The sequence below is a fragment of the Numida meleagris genome, chromosome 2, assembly GCF_002078875.1.
Source record: "Numida meleagris isolate 19003 breed g44 Domestic line chromosome 2, NumMel1.0, whole genome shotgun sequence".
Lineage (NCBI taxonomy): Eukaryota > Metazoa > Chordata > Aves > Galliformes > Numididae > Numida > Numida meleagris.
Genome location: NC_034410.1, coordinates 119,566,947 through 119,594,724, shown reverse-complemented (window position 1 = coordinate 119,594,724; position 27,778 = coordinate 119,566,947). Strand labels below are relative to the sequence as shown.

General features: G+C 40.8%; 1 protein-coding gene across 1 annotated transcript; it reads right to left on the bottom strand.

Annotated features, from left to right (window-relative positions):
* On the bottom strand, positions 1–27,483 carry ZBTB10 (zinc finger and BTB domain containing 10). Its single transcript, XM_021386890.1, has 5 exons — positions 26,545–27,483; positions 18,978–19,875; positions 6,908–7,081; positions 4,652–4,827; positions 1–2,755 (listed from the first exon to the last, which is right to left on the bottom strand). The coding sequence occupies exons 1-5, from the start codon at positions 27,466–27,468 to the stop codon at positions 2,450–2,452; spliced, it is 2,478 nt and encodes an 825-aa protein (XP_021242565.1). The 5' UTR covers positions 27,469–27,483; the 3' UTR covers positions 1–2,449.

Genomic DNA, 27,778 nt, shown 5'->3' with positions numbered 1-27,778 from the left:
TGTAGTGTACCAAGTGTATATTTCAATTTACTGTATGCAGTCTAACAACAAATTTGGTCATAATTTACCAGATATACATAAATGATTTAAGTAGTAAAAGAAGATTCAGTTCCAAGAGAATAAGATCATACCTCAAGGAAAAAATAAACAAACAAAAAAATCAACAGAAAAAGGAAGATACATTAAGAATGTAGAGCCAGGTCCAGTTTCTAAGCATTAAGTGAGCAGTATTCTAATAAAGCAGATTTAGGTGAATTTCAGATATATATATATATATATTTATATATATAGACAGATCTACCAATTGTAAACTATGGTTTTAAAGGGGATAAATGGGATGGAAAAATCTTTATGCTATACTTACATATTCACAAAGCAGAACATTACTTTAACGTTTAAAATACTTTTTCATTCGTATCATCTTTGCCCAACTAATTTCTACTTTGGACCCCACCAGAATTACACATTACTTGTTTCAGTATAGAACAGTGAGAATAAGATGTACTCTTCAGTGTAAAAAAGAAAAAGAAAACGAAAAGAAAAGGCACCCCACCCACCCCGCCCCGAGAAAACTAATCATCTGCCAGGTTTACAATAATGTGGAAACTACCAATGAAACAAATTGATGATTAAAAAAAAGTATTTTAATTCCCATATAACTGTAGTTCAAACTTATCTCAGCTTCAATCAGCAAAAACAACATCTTAACATCATGTTACTGTTCCACTGATGTAAAGGACAACGGTAAAGCTCGTCTCTTTAAATACATACCAACTTGGATCAGATGGAGCACCATTAAGATTCTGTCCATCAAAGCATAGTTCAAGGTTATCCACACAACTAGCATAATTTAGTTACCTGATATAAAATAGGAAAAAATATACTCGTTTGAAAATTAAACAAAGCTGAAGAATATGGTGACCCTCAATTGGTTTTTATACAGTACTGTCACACTGGCCTAGCTATGTGTTATGATAAATGCTCTGCATATTTACTCGCTGTGACATAACAGCACATCAGATGTATTGTTCTGACGATTGCCTGAATTCATTTGTCTTCGGCTAGACAACACAGAAGAGTTTAAGAGAAAGATGTAATGCCCTCCCCTCCCTATGAAAGAGGCCTGAAAATCATTGGTACAATATTACAAGCTTAAGAAAAAAAAATCCACATCGCTACAAAAATTCAAGTTTAAACGCCTCATAGAAAATTTGAAATAAAGAGTATAGGGAGCATGTCATCCTGAAAAGTAGACAACTCAAAGAGCGTTATTTTGCTTTGGACTTTGTTTTGTTTTCTTTTTTTTAAAAAAAGAAAATCCAGCAAATTAAGTCAACACGTTAAATGTAACTGGTTCATATTAAATGCTAGCAAGATCCCTTTAAATACAAAAGAATAAAAAATAGTTTGTGTTCTTTTTGAATGACGAACAGTGGGCACAACAGCCTAGCGTCCAATCCATATCACATCAACTAGCCAAAAAGCGGACAAGAAATTATATTATCAAAAAGTTGTTTAATATGACACTTTCTCCATTCCTTGGACTTTTATTTTGTAGGACTGAGGTATACAGCAGGGAAGTCAAAAATGTGAGGGGGGGGAGCCTTAGAGGGGGAAAGAAGCTTTATTACAGACACTTTTTAGCATGACTATCTCTTTTGACTGAGTGGCAGAAGAGCTGCCCACGTTCTGATCAGTCTATTACTTTAATAACCGGTCATTTCTTCTGCAGCATTACTCTGGAACTGTTAAGTCAATAGCAACTTTCTTGAAAATTCAAAATTGTGAAGAAATAGACTAAATTAATGCCATTATTAACTTCTCCAGTGCTTATCACCTGTACCACCCGCCAGCTTAGAGCCAAAAGTTTTAAAACCAAATTTCAATAAGGTGTTGGCATTATCCATGATGCATATTTAAGTAATTGGCTTTCACCTATCAGCTTATGGGAGAGGTAATGTTTGTATGGCAAAGACATGCTTGTGGAAGCAAGCCCGCTAGCCCAAATTAGCATTACTGGTTCACCAGAAGTACAAGTGGATTTGGGGAAGCTGTCTTTGTACTTCCATACCAAGTTGCAATCTTCTTCATTCATGTTAACAGATACATGAATGTGTAACATAAGTACAGTTATTATATCTGAATAGGACCCAAGTAGCTATATCCTATAAATAATAAAAAATACATTTTTCTTTTGATAACTGACTGTAGATGTGAGGACTCTGTATAATTCAACCAAATGGTTGTATGCTGTACAGTCCTGTGCAAATATCATAAAAAAATTAATAATCCTTTTTTTTTTTTTTGCTATAAGGCTTTGACCCTACATTTTTCACAGCAACTTAACTACCATCCAGCCTGTACCATATTTCACAAGCCTTCAGTCCAAAATTCAAATAGTCAATCCATATAGTGTCCATCTGCAGCACCCTGAAGTCATATGCTCTCGTCAGTCATCTAAAGGCATACAAACTTCGCCAGATTCATCCCATCGAGACTGGTCATTCTGTTCTTCTACGTCATCACCAAGCTCTTCATCACCTTCTCCCACTTCATTTTCTTCATATTCTTCATCCCTAGGGAAATCTGTGTCCTGCACCTGGTCTGCTCCCTCTTGCCCTCCAGGCTGAGATTTATCTGCACAGTCTACACAAACTCCATAGCGTCGAGATCCATGTCTTATTCCAACACTGGCTGCTAGCATGAAGATCTTCTTACACACCATGCATTTATACTTTTTATCCTTTTTATGCACCTATGGAGAAGAAAAATTAACAGCTGAAAATATGCACATCAGACTGTGTCTCCACATTGTGCCAGAATACTATTATTAATAATTACTAATACAAAAATTCCCTTTGTATTATCTCAGTACTGTTCAGAGAGAGTACTACTAGAGATCCATTTCCAGTTGAGCTATTCTCACACCCATCTGCCTCCTTTCTGTTCGGCAGGTATCTCAACAGCTGCCTGTTCAATAAACAGTCACTGGCTACTCAGTGTTCAGACAAAGACACTGAATGGCACCAATAACAACACAAGGTTATGCTGCACACAGTACTGTAATAGACATGCAGCCCATTTAGAAAATTGCCTTTACAATATTAAGCTCCAGAAACACTACAAATGAACAAGAGTTCAAATTCTGTGGGAAATGAAAGAGCAAGATCCCTTTTCCACCTCCCCACTCCCACAAGCCAGTCAAGCAAAACCAAGTTCAGTATCTTTTCCTTAGGGTGAGCCTGCATGAAAAGTTGAACTGCTGTCGACTAACTTGAGGAAAACAGATCTTAATATGTAGCCAATTAAGCAAGTGTTACAAAGTAGTTGCAGGTGTGCACTTTAAGAACAGGGAGGAATGAAGTTGAGACTATGTGACTCTTATAAGTAACTGAATTAGGCAACAATTAACAAGTTATCATCAGGGAAAAACTGAAAACTTTTTTATTTAGATCTGCTGCTCACACAAGTTACAACTATGTGCTTAAATATCCCATGACTTCTCACCATACTGTCTCACACAAAGCAAAACGCTTGAAATGTTCCCTGAGTGGGGGAAGAATTGGTGTTCTGAATCCATTGTGCACTGCAGGTTAAACACGGGACTGAACTGACCCTACAATGATTTTCACCTTGCCTGACTTCACCTCCTTTCCTGGGAGGAAACCTGAAGTGCCACTCTACTGCTCCCGTCACAAGAACTACAGCCTACTGCTGCTACCTCCTGGAGCAAGACACCCCCATGGCGTCACCACCAAGGTGATAACAACCTTACTTCCTCCACCAAGTCACAAAACTGCTCCACTCCGTCATCACCTCCAACACCTATACATGCTACAGGATAACATTCTTCAGACTTGGTAGCATCATAGCCACTGATGTCTTCCCTTCACGCACTTAAGTCTTCACCAAGTAACAACGGGGGAGCAAGATGAGAGGGAGCAGTTTCACGGCGGAAAGACATTTATTTAAGGTGAGAGAATTCGAGTGGAATGTAAGCAACACTGGTTCCAAGGATTACTTAGTAACTATTAACATAACTTGCCTACCTGTAGAATAGTTCAAGGAAATCTGGAAGTTACTATGTTCTTCAATATCTTCTAGAATTGCATTCTTACATAACTCAAGTCATCATTTTAAAAAAGGATTCTTAAATGACTTTAGAAAAAATATTACTGGCTTACACAAAGCATATTTTATGATAACAAGTTAGAAAGGAAAGCTGGGAAAACTTGCAGCTCTTTACCACGTTCACATGAAAACCCAGAGGCAAGCAGCATCTTCTACTCATTCAGGAACAAGAAGCCAAATGCAAGGAGGCTACAGAAACCTAGAGGAACACCTCCACAAGGAAGTACGTTTAAAACATGTTGTAAAATGAGGATTGTTTTTATATTTTACTTTTTACTTTTAAGATGACAGCTTGGAGAAATATCATCATCTTCTCAACAACAATAAGAAAATTTCAAGGTAATTTCTACTAGCATTTTTTGAGATTGCATTTTCCCAGAAATAATGAGCGGCAGTTATTAAGCAGGTGTATATCTTCATCCAATTCAGATTAATATTGACCAATTTACTCTATGACAAATGTAAGTGAAGACTCCACTTGTATACAGGCATTGCACACACACACATTGATGCTACCTACCAAGGAATGTCTCTTGACATGCTCTCTTCGAGTAAACAGCTTCCCACAGATGTCACAACTGAAAGACCTCACGCCTGTGTGAATGAGCAAGTGTCTCTTTAGTGTTCTTCTGTATTTGGCTACATAATTACAGTGCGGACACTTCAGCTTGTTCATGATTAAAGCAGAGGAATCGCCTACAAGAAAACAAGCCATCAGTAGAAAAAGACGATGAAACAAAAGATTTTTTCAGTCTGCCTGCTACACAAAAATAAGCAGATGCCAAAACAATAAAGAACCCACATGAGTTTTCATCAGCCACATCAGGACAATGCCTGCCTGCAGAAAACCACAAATACTGGTGGGTCTGGCATGTGTGATCTTGCTACAAAAATACTTGTAAACAAGGAACATTAAGTACAGGAGTACAGATCAATTATTCGAAAATTATTATTATTTCATGAGTCAGAGTGAGTAAGTGACAAGTTAGCAGTATTCCATATTCTAGAGGTCAACTGTAATCAAAAACACTGTTCTGGATTCTGTGACATTTAGACAATTACAATCTTCTCCCAGTATTTTAGAACTACGTAGAACCACCTACTTGAAGATCTGAATCACTATCAAAATTTAAAAAAGGTACAACCAAATAAAAATGAATACTGACACTGACAAAAGGAGGATAGTACAAAGTAACGTAATTCTGAAATAGCTAAAAAAGAGGAGTTATTAGTTCAGACCTTAGCTATTCTGCCCTCCAAATCTAGTTTAGTCAAATTGTAGAAGAAATAACGAGAATAGAAAAGACTTCTGGAAGTAGCAATATCCCAGTTCTTTCTTATGAAGGAAGAGAGCTAATTATATTGCTTGGCTAGGGACAACACAGCTTTCTGACAGGTTATCTACAAAACCAAGGTTTACTACACCTGCTTTTTGCTACGTGAAACAGAAGAGCACAGGATTCTGTTACGGTCGGGAAGAAGGCCGCACAGGAGTCAACATTTTGACAAAAGGATATCAACTGAACTTACTGTGACACAAGAATTTATGAGCATGATTGTAACCATATAGAAAAGGAGCATCCAAAAAGCTCTAAGGCCTCATGGCTACGTATGAGAGTTTCTGAAGTTCACGCTGGCAGGAAGAAAGCAAAACTAGTCTGTTATGTGTATGCCTCTACGTAAGAAGCCAGCTTCACAGTTAAAAAGCTTCAAAATTCATCATGATGTCCAAGTTAAATTCTGCCAGTATTCAAAAATTTGCCTTGCTATGTTGGAGTATTCATGCAAGTTGCGTGTCACTGTGTCATGTAATGGGTTACATGGAAAAATCTGTTTCTGAGTTGCAGGGTTTTTAATTACAGTCTTATATACATCAACTGGAGTACGGACAGATGGACATCAGAGCTGTAAGATGGGAACTTAACAGCAGGTAGATCTCAAAAGACCTCAGTTTTACTCTGTTGCTCACTAGTGAATTTCACTCTCTGATGCCTCAAATTTCTTCCCTTGTAAAACCGAAATTACTTGAAGTAAACCATAAACCACATACACAAGTAATAGCTCAAAGTGTTAAAGAGGCAGGCATTACTATTACCTGGTCTTTTAAGTCCTTAAGGTTCTCTTTTTACTACAATGCATTTTAAGAATCTAGCAATAACAGGCTTAGATGTGGTGTTTTTCAGATACATTCCAAATGTATTCAGACAAAATAATTACAGATAATTGCTTGCCTGAATAGGTTAAAGCACAGAAGCTGTGAAAGAGTAGGTTATACAGCACCAATCTAACTGAAGAGGGCTTTAGTTACAGCTGCATTGAGTTCAAAGCATTTACTGTGACTACATTGTTATTTATATATAGGAAAGTATACTGAGACGTACTTTTAAATTTATGAATGGATAAAAAGTTGATAAGCATTCAAAGTCTATTTATCTGCAGTTAGCTTACTAAGGAAGGTTAAAAAAACCCAACAAAACAAATCAACAACAAACTATCAGACCACTGAAGACTTCAAGTATCTACATATTCAGGCACGACACAAGAGCTGCTAAATCATATTTTGTTTTCACTCTTCCATATATTTGAATTATCTTAGTTTCTCCAGAGAAGTAGCCTTATTGACATTAGCCAAAAAGGTAAACGGAACAGGAGAAGACTATGTAAACATGTAATCTAATAAATCTCTGTGGAACTTAATCAAATATTACCAGCAGCGGCACACAAGTTAAAGAACAGAAGCAAAGAAAGTAACCCACTCTGCATCAGATATACTTGCCATTTTCCCAAGCATCTTTTGGCCAAGACTCTGGCAGCAATCCATACTTGAAGTCACTTGAAGTACCCGGCAGCAGTCCATACTTGAAGTCACTTGAAGTACCCGGCAGTAGTCCATACTTGAAGTCACTTGATGTCCCCGGCAGCAGTCCATACTTGAAGTCACTTGAAGTCCCTGTTACAGACACAGCACTACTTCAGCTTTCCTGCTTAAAATCAGTCAGTTTGTATCTCAAACTATTTGCCCTTCTTGAACTGTGACAAAAAAGTCTTAGTGTTTTAAACTCTTTCCATAGTCTTTGATATTGAGATGAAGAAAGCTGCATTCCTGACTTAAATGAAATTAGGTCTCTGAATTACTCTCCACGGCATCGTTTTTCATCCCCATCTTGAGAAACATTCAAAGCCTCTTTTATACCACAGGAACGTTTATGGTAAAGATATTTATTCACTCACTACCATCATGACAGTGCTAAGAAGTTTTCCAGCGGTTTCTCGTTGGAGCTGCTATGTTCAGTGACTTCATCTGGTCTACCACAAGCAGACTACTGGTTGGTACAAATGTACACATTTTCTACCAGAAGTGTGATTTTCTTTATTGCTTTACACTATCTCGGGGGTATATAATGTGTTTTACATACCTTTATTTATATAAAGTATCCTACAGCTATGCTTAAATCCCTCTTTGAATAATCATCTCCATTACTCTATAACCACATCAATCCAAGAGATCATAATTATTAGGAATAAACCAGCTTGAAATACTAGTTTGTGTATTTACATTTGGCCTTTAGACAAGCTCTTGAATTTTGTATGGTTTTCGTAGCTTTTTCCCCTTTAAAAGAACAGAGTTAGTCAGAAGCAAATAATACCTTAAAAAGAAGAATATATTTACTTGGTTTTTACTTATTTTAATTCTACACTTTCGCAATAAGTAATATCTGCATGAGTGAATACAGATTACATATAACAGACAACTATAAATAGTTCGCCAAAACTTGCAGTAGGCATTTGACAATTGTGTTTGTAGGTCAAAGACTCTTCTGGCAAGAGAGCAAATCTATCTTGCCCCCAATGCCTAAGACAGGAGTTTGCTGGAAAACATGAACTCATAAATCCATTACTTTCCTCACAGGCACATAGTTGTTAAATAAACAAACTGCAATGGAAACTGGCAGATTTCCTTTTATTTGTCTGGATGCCGCTGAGATCCTCACCACACTGGATTCCCAAACGTCACTGCTGTCAAAAACCTTGAGAGGCACTTTGCAGCAAGTATATCTATTTTTTACTCTCAAGCATGAGACAGGAGGTTTTAACAGTCCACAGACTTTTTCACTTGTCCCTATACTGCTCGTTCCAAGGATTTTTCCAGGAAAGGAAAATCTCTCAGAGGGTAAACTACAGTTTCATACAGCTAGTGGTAAAAGCAGCATACTGAAACTCTCCTAGCTTCCAGTTTTACTAGAAAAAAAGTACAGATGATATATCTTCTACCATTAGGCACAGACATTAGTCATATTTAAGGCTCAAGCAGTATTACAGTTGGCAGCAGCAACTGCAGCTGCAAAATGAGAAGATAACAGTTCAAAAGGAAATAAATTAACAAATAGGAAATCTAGAATTTTACCAGATCTTTCACACAATGGCAAATGATAAGCAAAGCGACTGCCAAACTACAGAGTCAGCATAAAGCTATTCTATCTATCTGAGCTTTTAACAAGCTGAGCTTGATTGGACAAAGTAAGAGAAACATCAGTATTTTCATTAACCCACCTAATTATTTTGGTATAGAAATAAATAAGGAGAGCTAGGGGGAGGGAAGACTCAATCCCTCTCCACTTGAAAGAAACATACAGAGAACAACATTTTATTAAAAGTCTTTTAAACTACAGACTCTAGTAGTTCTTATGTCCAAAAGAGGCAACAACTTACGCTAATTTGAAGCTATATATTCCTGCAATGCCAGCTCAACAGCTCAAGCAATAGAACAGATACCCTGCAGACATGCCAACTAAACATTCCTTTGAGGTGAGCAGTAAACCTTCCTTCAGTAATGTGCAAGAAGTGAGGAAGTGGTGTTGTACATCTCTAGGCAACAGCAAATATGACCTCAGGACCAAAAGCCTCCAAATTAAAGCAGACTTCAGGAGCTACGAGTAAAACAAAACTTTTGTAGTTTGAAACATTAGACCTTTTATTTACAAGTCATCTCCCTCTGCCCCAATAGGAATGCCCTGTCTCTTGTTGAACAACAGAAGACATACAGTTGAAGTATTGTAATCACTTTCCTCCCCCTTATAGGAAGAGTATCTGTAAAATCAACAGACCAAGGACTGGACTGCTCACAGGTGTAACACATATGCTGTGTACTGGCAATACTACCTTACTCCCTTCAAAATAAGCATACACCAAAGACTGCCAGTAAGTAAAGATCAACCAAGCCAAGCACATTTATAACACTGCTGCTTAGAGAGTTCTTCTGGAACTAAGAGAACACACACTGAATGTCATGAGGATCATTTATGCTCACAGCTGATATTGAAGTTTGAACAAACTTAAGAGCTCAAATCCCCGAGTAGGTCTAGATCTTAGTCTAAGACTCGGCAGAGAGCCAAAGAGACTTAAGAGCTATAGTCTAGTGCAGATAAAAAACTACTAAATCTGTCTGCCTCCAACGTGAAGAGAAGACCTGCTGCAACGTGAAAGAACACTGGTATAGATACCACAAGAGATAAGAGGCTGCAGACATTTCAGTCTCTGCAGAATAAACAACTAAGTAGATCCTAATTAAACCTAATACTTATTCCTTCTCAAAATAATTTGTTGACTTGAAAAGCCTACTTTCTAGATAGAACATATACCTAACGTGTTCAAAACAATAGAATGGCACTTTGAACGTCTAATGGCTCGTCCACACAGGAAAGACATATAGAGTGTGAATGGGAAGTGCAATGCCTAGCCTCTAGTAGCTTCCACAGGGTGGACACACAGACTACAGTCAGGATAAGCTTTGTACTGTTGCTAAGCTAGGTATAAGATGCTACAGGCCCCAGTGGCTCAGATCAACCTCTCCCAGTACCCCCACCCAGGCTACAGCACCTCTCAAACCTGCCTGGAAAGCTGCAGCTGTAGTCACTAACTTGTTCTTGTCAAGGTAACACAACCCAACTGATTTTGACAGGAGACTCAGAGCAACAACATAAAACAGTTCTGCTGGCAGATCACACAGAGAGGGAGGGGGACACAGGAGAACACAGACAGCAGGGAGGAAAACAAAAAAAGGCAAGTAATTAGAAGCAATAATCTTCAGTACCTTCAAACCAGTTCATCTGTCCACAAGCTTCTCTTAATCTAAGGATACCTTTCAACAGCATTGTTCATTTCTAAAACAGGTGTAAGCTAATAATTCAGAAGTCAGATAGCCTCCAACATCCAGCCATACTTGGACTATGCATGGAGAAGAGGTTTCTATTAGCAATGCTATGTTTAAAAAAGAAACAAAACCAAAACAACAAACCACAAACCAAAATAATAAGAATAAAGCAACACAAACTGATTAACTATCAGCATTAAAACTCTCAAGATGTCAGTCTGAGAAGAGATTAAGAGAGTTCCAAATACAATTAAGTGGTTGCGTAGGTTTTTACACGACAGAAAAACTTATGAAAGCCTTTTACATTCTAAAATGTGCTCCACCTCAGACAAAAGGGATAAAGAAGCTGCAGACACTGAATTGCACTATTAAAGGCAGGAGGAGTATCATCAGAAAGAAAACATGTGAGCAGAAACATCCTTAGTTCGACAGTTTTGCTTTTTCTGCATCCAAAAATCTGCTGAACTTCTGGGAAGGAAAGGAGACATTGGGTGGGAGAAGATTAAGAAGATCAATGAGAAGATCAATGATAGAAGTCTTTGAACAGGTCATTACGGAAACGGATACAGAGGTAGAGTGCATGGAAGGACACAAAACTTCACAGAAGATATAGCTGTCTGTAATAAATAACTTCTGTTTTCTTTATACCTACAACCACTAAAAGCAGTGCCAAAAGAGGAGGAGAAGGAACATGACTTTTCCCTGCAGCTTTTCTGACACTGACTGCTTATTCAGACCAATTCAAAAAAGACAGAAAGTAGATCAGATAAGCGATTAGGCCAGAGCTTTCAAGGATTGTAAGGAGAGCACTGGTAATCTACTGATACAATCTGGCTTGCTATTAGAGAGCTGGATTTGTTGCTTATGTTAAGCAACATGTGACAGAAAAAAAAAAACAGCACTGCCAAGAGCTACATACTGACAAGGTGAAGAGAAGAAAATACATTGTACTGTTCATTCCCAGAGTATTACTCACTTCTTTAACCTTGCTTCTGAAAAGAGGTCAAAGCACATTACTTCTGAACTGCCTCTTGCAACAGAAACTTCAGACAACCTTAAGATATTTTGCCAATCCAATCCACTAATACTCCAAATACCTCTCCCAATTGCTCGTAATTCTTGCTTTTTTCCATTCATGAAAATAGGTTTACTGCTTTAACTATGGAAGCAGAACCACTAAATAACTCTGCCAGATAATCAGTTGCTGCCAAATAATCTATTTGTTGTATATTCCCTCCAAAAGCCCTCCTGACAAAATGGGTGCCATTCACTGTCATTGCTTTTAAAGCTAGCTTGCTGATCTCTCCATAAAGGCCACAACAGTGAAATGTGAGCTAGTAAGGACTGTCCTGATCCACATCATTTATTTGTGGAGGAGCTACTGATCTTAAGGAACAGACTCAAGGAAGAACTTAGATCAGAAGGAATCACTGAAGGTCACCTAGTTCAACTCAGCTCAAAGCAAGGCTAACTTCAAAGCGGGATTATATCTCACTTTGAACCTTGGCAAGTGTTAAATGTCTACGAGGATGGAGATTCCATAAACCCTCTAAGCAATCCGCTCCAACAAAACTGCTTTCATGGTCCACAGTTTGTGTACAGGTAGAATTTCTCTTGCTGCAACAGATGTTTTTCAGAGGTGCGCAGTGGAAGGGCAAGTATCTGGATTCGTATTCTACAAAATCCACTTCAGATGGTGACAGACTGCAGGTATATCCCCCTCCAGCTTCCCGTGCTAAATAAATTCTGTATCCCGGCCCCTCCTCAACATTTCTCCAGCCCCCTCATTTCCTTAAGCACCCATTCACTGGACTCCCTCCAGCTTAATGATATCTTTCTCATCCGGGGCTGCCCTAAACTGGGCACAGTATTTCCAAACATGGTCTTGCAAGCCCTGAATACAGGGAAATTATCCCTTCCCTCAGCCCACTGGCGATGTTCTTGCTAATTCTGCCAGTATAAGGTTAGCCATCGCTGCTGCTAGGATGCACGGCTGACTCACATTCAACTTGCTCCCCCAAGGGCCCTTGGTTCTTTTCCTCAGTTACTACACAGCCACCCAGTGCACAGAGTTGTAAGAAGGCCTACAGTAAAAAAGGAAACTTATCAACTTTATGCCCATTTCAGCCCTAATACAAGGGTTCTCCACACAGTAAGGCTGTTCTTTCTGCACTGGTGTTGACAGTTGCTATTGCTACCATTTAATCAGCTACATGTTGTGCTTAGGCTCTTAAAAGAAGAATTAAATTAAATCAGAACAAACATACCAAGAAATCATACACATCTCCATTTGTATTTATTCTTACATAAAGACACAAGCACAGATACTATTGCTTTGGTCATAACAACTTTTTATGCTAAACAGTTTTAAGAAAACATTCAAGAATCCTTCAGTTTATGTTAGCTTCTCTAGTAGTAGACAGTCTTAGAAGTAGCAGCATCATTGACCAAAATGAGTATCTCAGGATCATCCATTCCAGACAGACTTTGCCAAAGCCTGACCAGGAACACCGAAGCTCTGAAGAAAAGCAAGGTACAAGACTAAGATGTAGATCTGTAAAAATGCAGATTTGTACGAAATGAACAGGTACAGATGACAATCTTCCCAAACAAATAAATAATATAAACTTGCTATACAATGGTATTCTACTCAAAGTTTCTATGATACAAATGCATTTCTGGTTGTATATATTTACTGATACCTGCCAGAAACTGGCACAATAAAGAAATGCTGCGTATCTCTCTCTCTTCCACCCCATGAAATTACTCTGAGAGCTGTACAATACAATTTCAGAATTCACACAATGCACTGAGGATGAACAGTCTCACAGCAAAGAGAACTCAACAGGAGAGAGAACCAGAAAATACAGCTGAAAGGAAACATGCCCTAGTCAAACTAAATGCCACTTGAAACTTATAGCCCATTATACTATACCTACAAACACCAAGGCTGACCAACCCTTTCCCTCAAATAAACAAAAACAAAAGAACAACCAATCAAACCCTAAGGCCTGTCAACCCCAAGAAACTGAACGGCAGTTGATAATTTTATACCTCTATGTACTCTCATGTGACAAAGTCACCCTAGTGTAAAAGCCCTCATAGGGAGTTACAGTACTTGAATTGAATTGAACAGGTCTGCCAACGCAGAAAACCTGGAAGTTAAACAAGGAACATATTACTGTTGTGTCAATGAAGACAAACTCATTATTGGAACACCTTTACCAGTCTTTTAGCTTCATACATATAATCTGGGAGCAGATATACATGTGAAGAAAAACAGGTAGGAAATTGGGGGCTGTGGCAAAAATAAAAAAAAGACTACTTTCTACCTATTTTCTAGGATAATCATTATCAGGAAGAAAATAGTTTTTTTTTTAAAGGAAACTTTATTCTGATTTTCACGATAGTCTGAAAAATGCACTGCATTAAAGTCAGCAGCAATCCAGGAGGATCTGAAACTTCTGGATCAAAATCACTTTCACTGCTCAACGTGTTATAAAATTAATCAGATTTGACTTACTGAGCGACATTTCTGAGGCACAAGAGGGAATACAGCTGAAAGAACAGCACGGCTAACTTCTGCAGCCAGAGCTGCATACCCCAAAGGAATCTTGAAGATATGCAGCTTCTGCTTTTCTTTATGGAGTTGCTGCCACTATCCTTACCATTTCTTAAATAGCCGAGGAAGTGGAAAGATGAAATCAGCACTTCAGATTAATAATTTCTTATAACTCAAAGTATTGCCTGTGTTTCAATTGCATTCCTTAAAGTCATATGGTCAGTTGTGCATTCCATCAGAATGTGATAATCTACTTATATTCAGGATCATCCCTAAGTGAGGTAAATTTACTGGGTTGGCTGGACTCCTGGTTGTCAGACTCTCTCTGGATGTCTTTCAAAATCCATGGGGCCTTCATTTCCTTATTACATAGGAAATGGAGCAAATAGAGAGGTTAAACATTCATTAAGCAATTTACATCTTTCAGTCAGGGTACAGTACCAGGAAAGAAGACTGGGGAAAAAAAAAGCTTACTTTCCTAATGCTGCATTTGTTTTCTTTATAAGCCAGACAGTCCAGGCAAGCTCATCAGTCTTGATTCCTTCAAGTACAAAGTTATTAACTCTACTGTAAAATTTTTTATCAAGTTGCATCTTGAGGGAGCAACACATAACAAAAACTGTGACTAGCACCACATTTTTTATAAGCAGCTTTAGACACTACTTGTAACACTATGTGAAGTAGTTGCTTTTACAGCCAACTGAATTCAAATCCTTCTTTAGGAACTCCTACAAAATTATCCAGAAAACTCTTTTTCCACAAAAGGTTGTTTTCATCCTGTCCTCCTTTTGTTATCCTTTTCTCAGATGCCCTCCAAACTAATACATAACGCAGCATTATCTAGCCTGAAAATCATGCAAACAAATGGTCTGATGTTAGCTTCACAAAACTAACTGAATACTCCATTAAAATGTCCCTAACAATCAACACGCTCAGCTCTGGAAAGCATAAGGAATAATTCACAGTTTTGTTATGAAGTCTACAAACAGAACACATATTCCAAAACACAAACTTAAATGAAAAAACAATTCAGAAGTGGTATGAGTTTAAAAAAAATCTACCTATAGACACTGAAAATATCATTACTTAGAACCACTAAGCTTTCATGAACTGGACACTGACTAAAAGATACCGACTGATTGCACTGTTATGTCCACCATGGTGAATGGTTAATTGCAGGATGCACCCTTGTTGGAAACAGCAAAGGCATTTTTAACAGATTATCAACCGGAAGGAAAAATAGCAAGATAGATTGTACATTCAGTGAGAAGAAACTCAGGTATTTTAATTCACATAGTTAAACCTGAGGAATGTTTGAAAGCGTCAGTAAAAGTAGATAAATGAAGCAAAATGTCATACTCAATTTCAAACAATTTCATCTCAGCTTTACGAAGCTTTTTGAAGCCCAAAGTGCTATTTCTTACGGGAAAGGTGCTAAAGATAAACCCACTGGCAATGCAGAGTGAGAGGAAGGAGAACTGACATGCTCTTACAGCTATCTCCAGGAAAATTCACATTCACATTTGCTTTACTGGAATAAGAGGCAACAGCATTGTTCAGAAAACTTTTATTATGATTTACCTAATACTTACCTAGTAGAACCCAATCAGAAACTCCATTTAGTACAGAATTTAATTCAGTGGCTTTGGGCTGTTTTTTGTTTTTCTTCCTCTCTATGCACTGCTTTCTGTCTTAAGTTTTCATAATGAGAGCAGTAATTCTTAAATTGCTTCCCCTTCCACCATGCCTATGGTATTCTTCCCCCCTCACAGAAAAGCCAAACAACCTAAAATCATCATCAAAGACACAGCAACTCACTTTGCATGTAATCAGACATCTAATAACCACCACTGGTGTTAGTTATCCCCATCAGCACATCACAAAGTGTAACAGTAGAAGCTCCTTCTTTCTCTTTCAGCAACCAAAGGGACAGCACGTATATTACTTAGTTTGCACCATAAGAATGTACTCTTCATTCTTTTTCTTCTAACAGCACTGTCTCATATCTGTTCCAGAAAACATTTTCTCATGGACTTTTAACTGCCTATTCATTTTGGTAGTTTTTCCATCTCCACAAAAAACTTAATCCGCAACTGAAAAGTTATCATGTAATCTACAAGTTACTCTACAACCCATTCTTGTCATTCTTCCAATTCTCCACTCTTTCTTCCTCTCTCTCGCACCTTTTCTTGGGTCTGGAGGGAAGAATTACAGAGTGTTTTATAGAACAAATGCACATATCATCTAGGGAATCTACCTTAACCTATCTGGCAAGCAGCAGAGAAGAAAACACCAGCTACTGAAGCATTAGTAAGACTGAAAGTAAGCAATACCATGCTCTACCTCCAGCATCTCTCACAGAAGAATTTTGTAAGAGTTCAGTACAAAGATGTTAAATGTGGCTTCCAAAGTAGTTCTAGTACTGACAGAAAAATGTAATTATTTACTTAGGACCTCTCATGCTGCACTCTGAATGTACCAAGGAGATCATTAGTTGACAATACTCCACATTTTTTTTAGTTTAATTACAAAATAAATTCATTCTCTACAATCATAAAGCTTTCCATGATTTTGGACTGGCACCACAGCATAAATTCAACACGTTTAATACAGTTCTTTTCATCAGATGTAGTATGGAAAATACTTTACAATTTAATTCTGCAGTACAATGAATGACTGGAAACCTTAGTATTTCTGTCTAAAAAAACCCCACAAAGTTTAGTACTCGTTGAATCATTTCTGAACTGCCCCACCATCCGTTACTTCTACAAGAAAGCTCCAGTGTGCCTGTTCCAATCCTGCAGAATGCAAACCAGCATTTATTTCTGTTGCTGAGCACACCATTTGTTAACTGGATACTTATTCTCTGTAACATTTCCAACAGTAAAAAGCTTAACTGTCTACCCCAAATAAATCAGAAATAAAAACCACACACTAAATTGCATCAGGAACTTGATATTTATGCAATTTCTAGCAACTCAGATCCCCCATTCCTGCTCCAGACTTCCTGCTGCCCTTTTTCAAGCCATTTCAGCTAATTCACGTTAGCAAGTAGTGTCGCCCAGCACAAGTAGTTTCGTTAATGTGGGAGCTGAAGACCCAGCACCCCAACCATACACATGCAGAGCTGTTTTACTTAAGGCTAGATCTAACTTCGGTGCTGTGGACCCAAGGCCTGTTAGTGGTTGGCATGTAACAAGCACATTTCTGAAATGCAGCTTCCATTTTCCTTTCACACAGAAGAAACTCTCTGCAGTCCAAGAATGCTTCACAACATTAATCAAAGTACACTAAGAGAAGATCAGGAAATTCACTTTACAAGAGTACTCTCGAGCTAAACTGAAAAGCTAGCACGGACCTACCCACTGAGTTCAGAGATAAGTAACCCCACTCAAGCATTTATGGAGTGAGTGTCAGTTCCTCAGCACAGCTGATTTCTCACATGTGCTCCTGCTGTGTCATGCTACTTGCTAATAGCACATCCATCTCCTGTGTTGCCTGCTCCTGCTCTCACCAAATATAGGTGCTCGTAGCTTCAGTCAGCAATACTCTATTGTCACATGTTATGTATCACATATACGTGAGCACCACAACAAATGCACAGCAGTACAACGCAGCACAGAGATACCACGTGCCCACTGCTGGACTGCTACTCACGTGTTACCTCCTCACACCTCAGCAGCTGCCAGCAACAGAGATAGACTTCTAACACTGCGGGTAAAGGCATTTCAGGGCCCCAGTACAATTGGCTTGGTCACAGCACTACTGAAAGGTTTTCTTCCAGTCTAGTTTTTCAAGGAGACTGGGGGTACAAGAACAAACTAAGGTCACCTCTCTTTCCACCAAAATAAAGACAGGTTTCCTAGGCATTCCTGAAAACTCAAGTTGCTCTCAAATCTCCTTTTTTCCATCACTGGAATACAAAAATATCCAGAAATACTCTGTACCCACGGGTCTGAGTGCTGGTGTTTTTTGTTTGGTTGGTTGTGTTTGTTTGTGGTTTTTTTTTGTTAGTGTCAACGGTCCATGACAGTTAGTTAATTTATGCATGGGTTGTTTTTTTTTCCCCTTCTCTTAATTCTACCATTTGAATCTGAGAAGCAAAGGTCATTCATAGGCCCTTGAGATATTTGAAAGAGACATGCATTTTAAAATGCTTCAGAAACACATGTCTAAAGAACTTCATTCTAGCTACGTCTCACGTGCACACCCTATTTAATAGTCAACTCTGATATTAAAAATATTCAGGAGTCATACTTTCAAGATTGCTAATCCACCTTGAACCGATACAGGCAAACAGCAGTATTTCAAATACGTTTCAGCTGCTCGTGCAACATAATAGTAATTAAAAACTACATTACCCCAAATTCCAAATACACCAGGAACAGTCTGCTTAGAATTCCGTGGGACAGTATTTAGCTAGAAAACTTTTAATCTTATTCTAGCACTTCAATTAACCAATGATCCTTGAGGGGAAAAAAAAAAAGCCCATGAATCAAGTCAGATGCCAAGATTTGTTTAAGGAACAGCTCAACTAAAAGATATTCTCTCTACTACATGTCATCGTGGTATCTCTCTCCCATCTGCTTCACAAATTTATCTGCTTTAAGAGTTAATAGGCAGTATTAATCCATCTTGCAGCTTCCAGATATCCACAGAATTAACAGTAGTGGAATGTTGATTTCTGCTTCTTGTTGAGGCTCAAGGAGATGACGACAAAAATCTTTGCTAGTGAAAGGAAGGAAATCAATAAGGCCACCTCCGTGCAATCAGCAAGCAGCGTCAGCTATCAGCTAACACTTCTTAATTTTGTGCTTAATTTTAGCTAGAGATTAAAATGCAGATATGAGGATTTTAGCTTCTACTAGCTGATAAGGACCTGCAAGCCAAGCATCAGTTACAAAGAACATGTTATGTATACCACATGGCATAGGTTAGACAGTTCTTTTCTCTAGCTGAAGATGCACTGCTGCAGCCCAAGAGGGAGAATCAGGTTGCTGAATAATATTTTAAATACATGCTGATTTTACTAAGATACCCTATCCAGCATACCTGTAGAAAAGTTATGTTGCCACGTACTTTATTTGGTAATTTAGTTTTCAAATTATGTGATTGATATTAAGCAATATTTACCTGCTTCTTCTTTAATGAATGACAAATCTTCTTCTGGATATGGGACTGATGGTTGCAACACTGAGCAATCTTCTGAGTTCTCTTCAGTATTAGGTGGTATATTATAAATAAATCTTTTTGCAGTTTGGTTTTTCCTTCTTGCTTTTCCAGGTTCTTGAACTGATTGTCCCTGTGAGCCCATGTCATTCCACACAAAAACTTTTCCCTCACCTTGAGACTCATTTTCAGCCATTTCAGGTGAGCTGTCCTGGACCCAGCCGCAGTCATTCATTTGGTAGCTTTCAATTTGGGCCTCATCAATTGAGTAACCATCGTTCTCAGTTTTTATGCTGCTTGCCAAGTTGGTAAGGTTTCGTGTTGCCCAGAAGCTGGCAACTTTCTGATCCCTTGGAGACATACCATCCCTACTAACAGACCTCCTGTTATAATCCACTACAACGGTCTCTGGAGCTTCCGATTTTATACTTATGTTTAAGGCATCTTTAATGAAATTGCGGCAAGACTGGACAACCTCCGTCATCTGAAGGTAGCTAGCCACTGACATCACTTCAATGGCATTTTGGCTCGTAAGCACGAGGTTACCAGAATACAAGAAGTCCAAAATGACAGAAAAACCTTGAACAGCAACAACATCTAAATAGGTAACAGTGGTTTGGTTACGGCTTTCTTTGTTTGTAAAGCAATACAGAGTCTTAAAGAAGCGGCTGCCTGCAACCAGGATGTTCTTGTGAGCTCTGAAGACCCTCCCACTCACCACAATATTGACATCACAAAGAATGCCTTTCTTTCTCTGTTCATTTAGTTCTTGCAGGAGCTGATAGCAGTAAGAGTTCTCATTTGGCCTGCTGTTAAAATCACAGTATCCTTCATTATTCAGTTCTGATGGTAACTCCGACTCCTGGAATTAGAAAGAAAAACATAATTAGCTCTTCACAAATGCTCCCTTTAGTCCTACAACACTACTAAAAGGATACGAAACTAAACTTAAGATAATGTTATTCAAATTTTTCTTAATTAGAATCTTGGTTATAAAGGCGGGCTGGAATGTGTATTCAAAAAAACATTTCCATCAGCTAAGAATCATGATCTCAGACTTCACTCTTCTCCTCTATTTGGAACAAAACCAGAAGAAAATTGCTGTAAGGACAAAGGAAGTGAAATTTGGGCCAAAAGTAAAGTACGATTTAGCTGAGCACGAAGTACTTGACTTTGCATCCTTAACGTATATGGGTTAACAAAGTCTCTTTCCTAAGATTTATCTAGGTAGTTCTCACATATCCAGTTTATTCTTCCTCAGAAAACTCCACTTAAAGAAATCAGAGAGCCTTGATAACAGACTCAGCATTTGCTCACGCTAAGAGAAGAATATATAAAGATGATTTCTTTATCTCCCAACCTGTATCTAATTGTTCCACATGTTCTAAAGAAACTATATTACTAGAGTAGTTATAATAGCAGGTACATTTCTACAGTTCTACAAATTAAGAATTTAAAAAAAAAAATCTGATTGTGCAGGCTTAAGATTCAATACCTGTAATACAAGTGAACCGACTGGTGCAGGTGACCAAATAAAAGTGAGGCTTCTACTACATTACCTAGCCAAAACTTCCTTGAATCAAACTACACTGAAACTTCCCAGCAACACCATTGGTTATCATACAGACAACACGTACTTATATGCCTCTCCATGATCTTTTCAAGAAGTGATCTTTCTTAAACATAGCTTCAGACATTTCCCAACAGGACAATCAGATAATCCAGCACCAAGAAATGAATTCCTGAAAAATTAGTTCAGGCAGAAGCTGTTGAGTAAGAAGAGGTTTGAAGTAGATTTTACAGTAGTTTGTAACTGTTGTTTAGACAGTTGATGATTCAGATCTGCTACAAGAGAAGCAGAAAACAACAAAAGAAAGAGATCATATTTATATTAATTGATAGGTGCTGCCATCAAGAGCACTGACGATGACAGGGCTGTTTTCTCACTAGATCTCTGAGACTCTTTCTTCCTAGCAAGTAAGAACAGTTTGGAACTGGCTGGTTCCATTATGATTTTGGATAAGAATAGACTGCATTTTGCAATATTTTTCCCTCTGATTTTCAAAAATGACTCACAAACTTGGGGGTTACGGGGCATTAAAAACTGCACTACCTCAACATTACAGTTCAGATTCAGTTAGTGGGTTTGCATGAGCTCATGACGTAAACTGGGGCTAGAATGTATCCTGAAGATGAGTACTACCTTTAATTTGAGATTATGGCAGAATTGGCTATATAAAGAAGCTGCTTTCCACCATGCAGGAATTACTGCCTTAAATCAGCACTTGCTTCAAGTTATAATCCTAGTGTGGATCACTAGAATGACAACTGAGGTCAAACTACATCCTTCAGAAGAGATGTTTTATATCTCTAAGCAACAAGTAATGTCCAACACGACCAAAAGAGAAACTTTTCATTTCAGCATCGCCTGCAGAGAACATTCAGTTTGCTGCCATGTTCAAGTTAGTTCTAAACCTCTACCCTTTTTGGAAAAAAAAAAAAAAAAAAAATCAGTGGAAAAAAAAAAAAGAACGAAGTAGCAATAAAAGCAATTGGGCTTTTATGTGAAAATGAGGCACAGATCTTTGTCCAGCCTCAGCTTACATCTTTCTGCATGCTCTCTGACAAAGACGAGCACTCCCTCTGCTCAGAGCACTGAAACAGGAAGCACGTCCTAGATGCGACAAATCAGTCTGCCTCTGAGTTCTGAGCATTTCAGAGCTGGAGAAACTTTCTCTTACTCCATAGTACAGTTTCAAAACTCCAACAACACTGACTTTGGGTCAGAATAAAAACAAAAATTATGGTATTTAAGCATTGTCACTCTATTCACAAACAAACATTAGTGACTTGTATCTTACCCAGTGTCAGGCACAAGCCACAATACCTGATGGGACTTCATTTCCTGAGATAGGCAATGCTAAAAAAAAAAAAATACTCTGCAGCAGGCCTTTTCTTTTTATGACGTTTGATTACAGAGAAACATCAGAGTATGTTTTAAGTAAAGATGTGTATGCAACCAATTCAGCTGAAAAGTAAGTGAGATGTACAATGCATCTTTTCTTACGGAAAACAAGGCAGCACGATGAAAAGGACTTGCAGAGTTATCTGCTACACAAGCAAGGCTGAGGTCTTCATTATGAAAACAACAAAATGCCAAGAGAACATAAGGGACGTAACGCAACAGCCATTCGAAGTACTGTGGTATGCACTGGGAGAAAGGGATAGGTATTAGCAGTTAACAAAGAGCAGACAGATTATTTTTTCCCACCTAACTGTAGTGCCAAGCACAAGTGGTTAACTGCTGTTGGAAACCACCAACTCTAATGCTGCACCGTGAGCTAAATGAAACCCCTGACATCTGAACAGTTAACAAGTCTGTGTAAACCAAGTGTAACAGAGTTAGCATTTACTACGGGAAAAATGAAAAAAAATGTAACATCCCTTGGAGACTTTTAAACATCTCCTCTCTCCACAGAGAAAGTATAATACAATTCACTGGGAGGTAAAGTTAAGAAAATAATTACAGGAAAAAAAATCAAAGAAAATTTATTTTCAAATTTCTGTTACCCATGTTGTGCTCATAGCAATCATTGTAAGGGAACTGTTTTTCTGATGAGAACCACAAACTACTATTTCCTTTGATGCCAATTATATTTTCAGACTAGAAACAAAAATATTCGCCTAGCTTAAGTTACCTCACCACCAAATAGCTTTATCCTTGACAACTGATAAGAAACCCAGAACAGAACTGAAGACTTTCCTTCTTGTTTGTGGAATTTCCAGAATCAGCCTGAAAAGCTTCGCTCTGTAGGTGAGATTCAGAAGTGGCCTAACAGAACATGAACTGCTCAGAAAAACTAATAGTGAGCTCAGTTTCAGTTAACTGGTCTCCGAATACACCCAAAGACCAAATGACTTCTCCATACGTGCAACTCCATAATTAAAGCCGTCTAAAAGCTAACTGTAGCAGAGAGATGATAAGAATGCACTGCTAGAAACTTGCTTCCTTTCGTGCCGTGCCACCAGCACGCTCTCCTCCTGGGAGCGAGAGCAGGAGGGAGGTGAAGGAAAACACTCTGACCACGCATTCCACCCCAGCTGTATGCATATTTAAAGCAGTAAAGCCACATTTTTTGCAATCCCTTCCCTATTGCCACACCTTGCTCTACAACAACTTTCTATGCCCCCAGATCAATTCTCCTCCTGAAAAATACATTTCTTAAGCACGTGAGGCTGCAGAGGGAAATCCTCTGAGAAAACAGCCCCATCAGCTGCATGCAGGATGCTCCGCTGCTGTTTCACAAGCCTCAGCATCCCTCAGGAAACTCAGCACTTCGGTATTGCTACATTAAGTGCCTAACACCAACCTCGTAGCTCCGGGTCTGGGAAGAGCACCGCATAAATACACGGTAAGTGATGGTCCTTACTCTGAAGGCCTGACTGCCTCCTCAACCATTCTGCTCTGCTCAGAGTAATTCAAGAAGTTAACTTAGAACACTACAATGCAACTTTACATTTGAAGTACGACTTCTATTCATCGCTGCACACGCAAAGCAAACAATTACAGTTCAAATGGAAAAAGTAACACATCAAAGGCCTTCCTCCTTTTGGAGAGCTTCTGCTTTAAACCAACACGCCTGCTAGGCTGGAGAAAGCTTTTCTGGCACTCGTGCCAAAGCTCAGCTTCAAATTATGTCCACATAAAAAAATGTTTTAAGAAGCAGCTTTGAGGAGAGGAACCACGAACAGATGATAAATCTGCAACTCATGGATCTAAATTCATCACAGAACTACAATCTTTGGCAGTGACTTCCGAGTAAGTCTCAATTCTTTTTAATTAAAGGAGAAATATTTCAGCAACAAATCTATTTAATAAGAAAACTATTTAATAGAAAACTGAAGGCAGTTTCAGACTGGATTATATATTTCCTTAAACTTTAACACGGAGACAGACTAGTTTAAAAAGTAAAACCGAACAGAATCGAGACTTTTGCCTTGGAAAGTAGCACCAACCGACAGCTCCATACCCTTGAACTGCAGCAGCTGTAACCACTTGTGTTTTGGCATTCTGAATTAAACGTTATCCCAAAAATAAACTGAAATCATCACTTCTTCACGAGTGTAATATCCAACAGACCTATAGAAATTTCCCCTGCTTTACTGTCCTAACACCGACAATTTCCTTTTCGCACTTGAACGGTGGCACTACGCCATATGTTTATTAGCAGCTGCTAAACATGCCCTGCAGTTGAAGCTTGTCAAGTCAGGAATACATATGCATTGTCTCTAAGACAAAGAGTGAAAGACCTCTCCCAAATTTCATTAAATTTAAAAGGCTTTGCTGCCTCATTATGTATGTTGGAAATACGGTCAGGGTACAAATTACCTACTTTTGTTCCAAGTATCTGGTATCAAGGCATTAAGATAAAAACAGGGCTATTGTTTCGGCATTAGGTTAAACATATGGATCGAGAGAAGTAGGAGTGCTATTACAAATGCGAAAGGGTATAATAATGACACAATAAGTGCAAAGAAAACACTGATTCTTAACCATATTTACAGTAGAGTAAGTGCACAACAGAAAACCAACACTGACTCTTGAAAAACTGAACTCCTCTCCTTATAAGAAGTTTTTTACTCAAGTGCAATTGCACAAGGATGCATCCCTCTCTGTTTCTACTCAAAACCACCACTCCTAGAGCTACCTTACAGAAGCTTACTTGGTCCAAACCTTATCATTAATATAGTGCAAGAGCCACCAATATGGCTTCATATTACAGTCACCATTTCCCCCCCCCCCCCCCCCGTATATTATTAGTGATATAAAGGCAGAGGCTCATCTTATAAGGATCCCCATGACAGTGAAAGGTTAATGCTCAAATATAAGTAATACTCACACTAACTTTTAGGCTATTCCCTTCTCCCCAGCATCAATTAGTCTTATGACAGAGTATGGAGAAGAGGACAGAAAGAAAGAGCATTAAGTTTAGTAAGAAAAAGCTACTGGGAGTATGTTTCATTTACACATAGCTAAGAGCAGTAAAAGAAACTTTCACATGTGACACAAAGTAACAATATCTGGTGGGACAGAGGCTGCACAGTGGCAGGACATACCTCTGCGGGGTAATCATCCACAACAGGATGGCGGGGAACATACCACGCTAACATTAAACAAAAAGAACGTTTTCAAAATAAAGAGAAAATAAATTGCAAATGAGAGATTCAAAATAGAAACTGAAGGTATTTAAGGCAAGTCAGGCCAAAATACGGCAGAGTAAATAGCAAACCTCTGATTGCAGGAAATTGATAGTGACCTACTGCCATGAAGTGTGCACAACAGCAGCCTCACAAACCCAGAGAACACACTCACCCAACAGGAAGCATTATTCATCTTAAAGGTGATTGTTACCTTTATAAATCCAAAAGAGTGTTTTGGATAACTGGTATTACTTCACAAATCATAAGGTTTTCTTTGCAATCCTGCAGGAGTTTCACAAACATGCTTTCCTTTACAACTAGCTCTAAGAAAATCACACTCACCTAACGTATCTGCCATCCTAATACCCCACCCAGAGATTAGAACAGCAGCTCTTGTCCAAGGTACCCTGAGCTCCTTAAGGTGCTCAAGCAGCAAGCTCAATGCAAGCACCGAGCTATGAGCCAGACTCTGGGTACATTTGCACAGCCACGGTAGAGGCCTCAATGAGAGCTCAGTTCTAAGTTGGGAGACCACAGTGATGGGGGACTGACTACCACCAACAGCCCCAGGATGAACCTAACCCGCAGCGCAGCATGCTGCAGGCCAGTCAGCCCATCAGAGCGGGCTTCAGCAGGACAGGCATCCTTTGGAAGGAAGGCCGGTGATTCAGCGAGACCGTTCTTAACAAACGTTTGCAGATGAAAAGCTCCGAGTTCACCCCGACTTATTCACGAGAGCAGCCAAGAACTACAGTAATTTTAAGTTCAGCAGGGAACAAAGAGTTTTGCGAATCTGAAAGCGTTAGAGGACATGCTGGCGTATTAACGCGGCTTTCAGGAAACCACATGTTTATCTCAAACAAACACCGAGCAATTACACATTTCTGGCTAAGTAACTCGATCTGAAGCAACCCGTTCGGGAAAGATTGAAAATGTGAAGCCCGGCCTGCAGCAATCCGAGCGGCGCACAGAGACCGGGGCGACAGGACGGCAGAACAACGCCGATTTCACGGCGGTGAGCGTCGGTTTCACAGGCCGGACACTGCCCTCCCTCCGCCAGTACCGCAGGAGGAAGTTGTAACTCGCGTTTGTAAATCAGTGCAAGAACACCGCCGTGCATACGCAACTGCCGCCCGCACCGCCGCTTTTCCTCCGCGAGATAAAGGGAGCCGGGGATGCGGGTCCCTCGCACCGCGGACCGCGCACGGAGCCGTGCGAGGGAGCTCACGCACGTGTGCAAAGGGAAGGGAGAAAGACAAACGAACACAAACAAAAAGAAAACACCACGAAAAACTGCGTGAAAGGGGAGGGCGGGCGGCCCGCCGCCTACCTGCTCGGCGCTGCCCGGCTCGTTGAGGCGATGCTCGGCGGAGAGGTGGTGCCGCAGCAGCAGCGCCCGCTTGTAGTTGCGGGTGCCCTTGCAGAGCTCGTCGTGGCCGCCGGGCACGGGGCCGCCCGCCAGGATCAGCTCGGGCGGGGCGGCGGCGGCGGCCGCGGCGGTGCACCAGGCGCAGGACATGAGGCCGGTCTCCTGGCAGTAGTAGAGCCATGGGAACTCCTTCAGCCAGGAGCCCTGGAAGGAGACGTGCAGCTTCTGCAGCAGCGACTTGGGCCTGGCCAGCGGGAAGTGCCTGACGCTCTCCCCCTCCCCCGCGCCCACGCTGCTGCCCTCCGCCTCGTCCCCGCCGTCGCCCCCGGACCGCCTGCTGCTGCTGCAGCTGCCGCCCTCCGCGCCGCTGCCGTCGCCGAGGCTGCCCCCTTCGCCGTCCTCCTCGTCGTCGCTGCTGTCGCTGAGCGAGCCGCCGTCCTGCGCCAGCTCCTTGCCCTCCAGCAGGCCCTCCGGCTCCAGGCCCTCCGCGCCCTCCAGCTCCATCTCCTCGTCCGCCCCCCGCCCGTCGTAGCGCTTCCGCGGCCAGGCCGCCGCCTCGCAGCCATTGTTGGCGCCCGGCAGCGCTCCGCCGCCGCGGAAGGCCAGCGTCCGCCGGTTTCTCTCGGCGGGGGGCGACGCGGCGTCCGGCGGCGGCGGCAGCAGCAGCAGCTCCTTCTCGTCGCCGGCCGCCTCCAGCTCCTCGGCCTCCAGCCCCTCCAGCTCCGCTTCCTCGTCCGCCCCGCGCCCGTTCAAAGCCTCGGGGTCCCGCCGCTCCCAGGCCTCGGCCCCTCCGCCTCCCGCCGACGCCGCCGCCGCGGCCGCCGCCGCCGCCGCCAAGCCGCCTCCGCGGAACGCCAGCGTCCGCCGGTTCATCTCCGCGAACATGGCGGGCGCGCGCGCCCCCCGCCGCCTCGCGCCCCTCGCCGCTCCCCGCCCGGCCGAGGGCTGCGCCCGCGGGAAGGAGGCGCCGGCCGCCCGAGGAGAAGGGCGGGGGGGCGGCGGCCGAGAGAACGCGCGTCCGGGCCCCCCCCCCGGCTCCGGCCTGGATCGCCGCCGCGGGCTGCCCACAATGGATCCGGCCGGGCTCGGCGCCGCTTCCGTCCCGACAGGCCCCGGATCGGGTCGAATGGCAAATGAACAACGGGCGGCTCCCACAATGCACCGGGACGGCCGCCGCAGGGGAGGGGGAGCGCGA

Excerpts from the sequence above, each read along its gene's own strand:
- ZBTB10 (XM_021386890.1), bottom strand. The coding sequence starts at position 27,468 with ATGTTCGCGGAGATGAACCGGCGGACGCTGGCGTTCCGCGGAGGCGGC. Across the intron at positions 7,082-18,977 it reads ATTCATTAAAGAAGAAGCAG|GGACTTCAAGTGACTTCAAG; the intron begins GTAAATATTGCT and ends TGTCTGTAACAG. Across the intron at positions 2,756-4,651 it reads ATGTCAAGAGACATTCCTTG|GTGCATAAAAAGGATAAAAA; the intron begins GTAGGTAGCATC and ends TCTTCTCCATAG.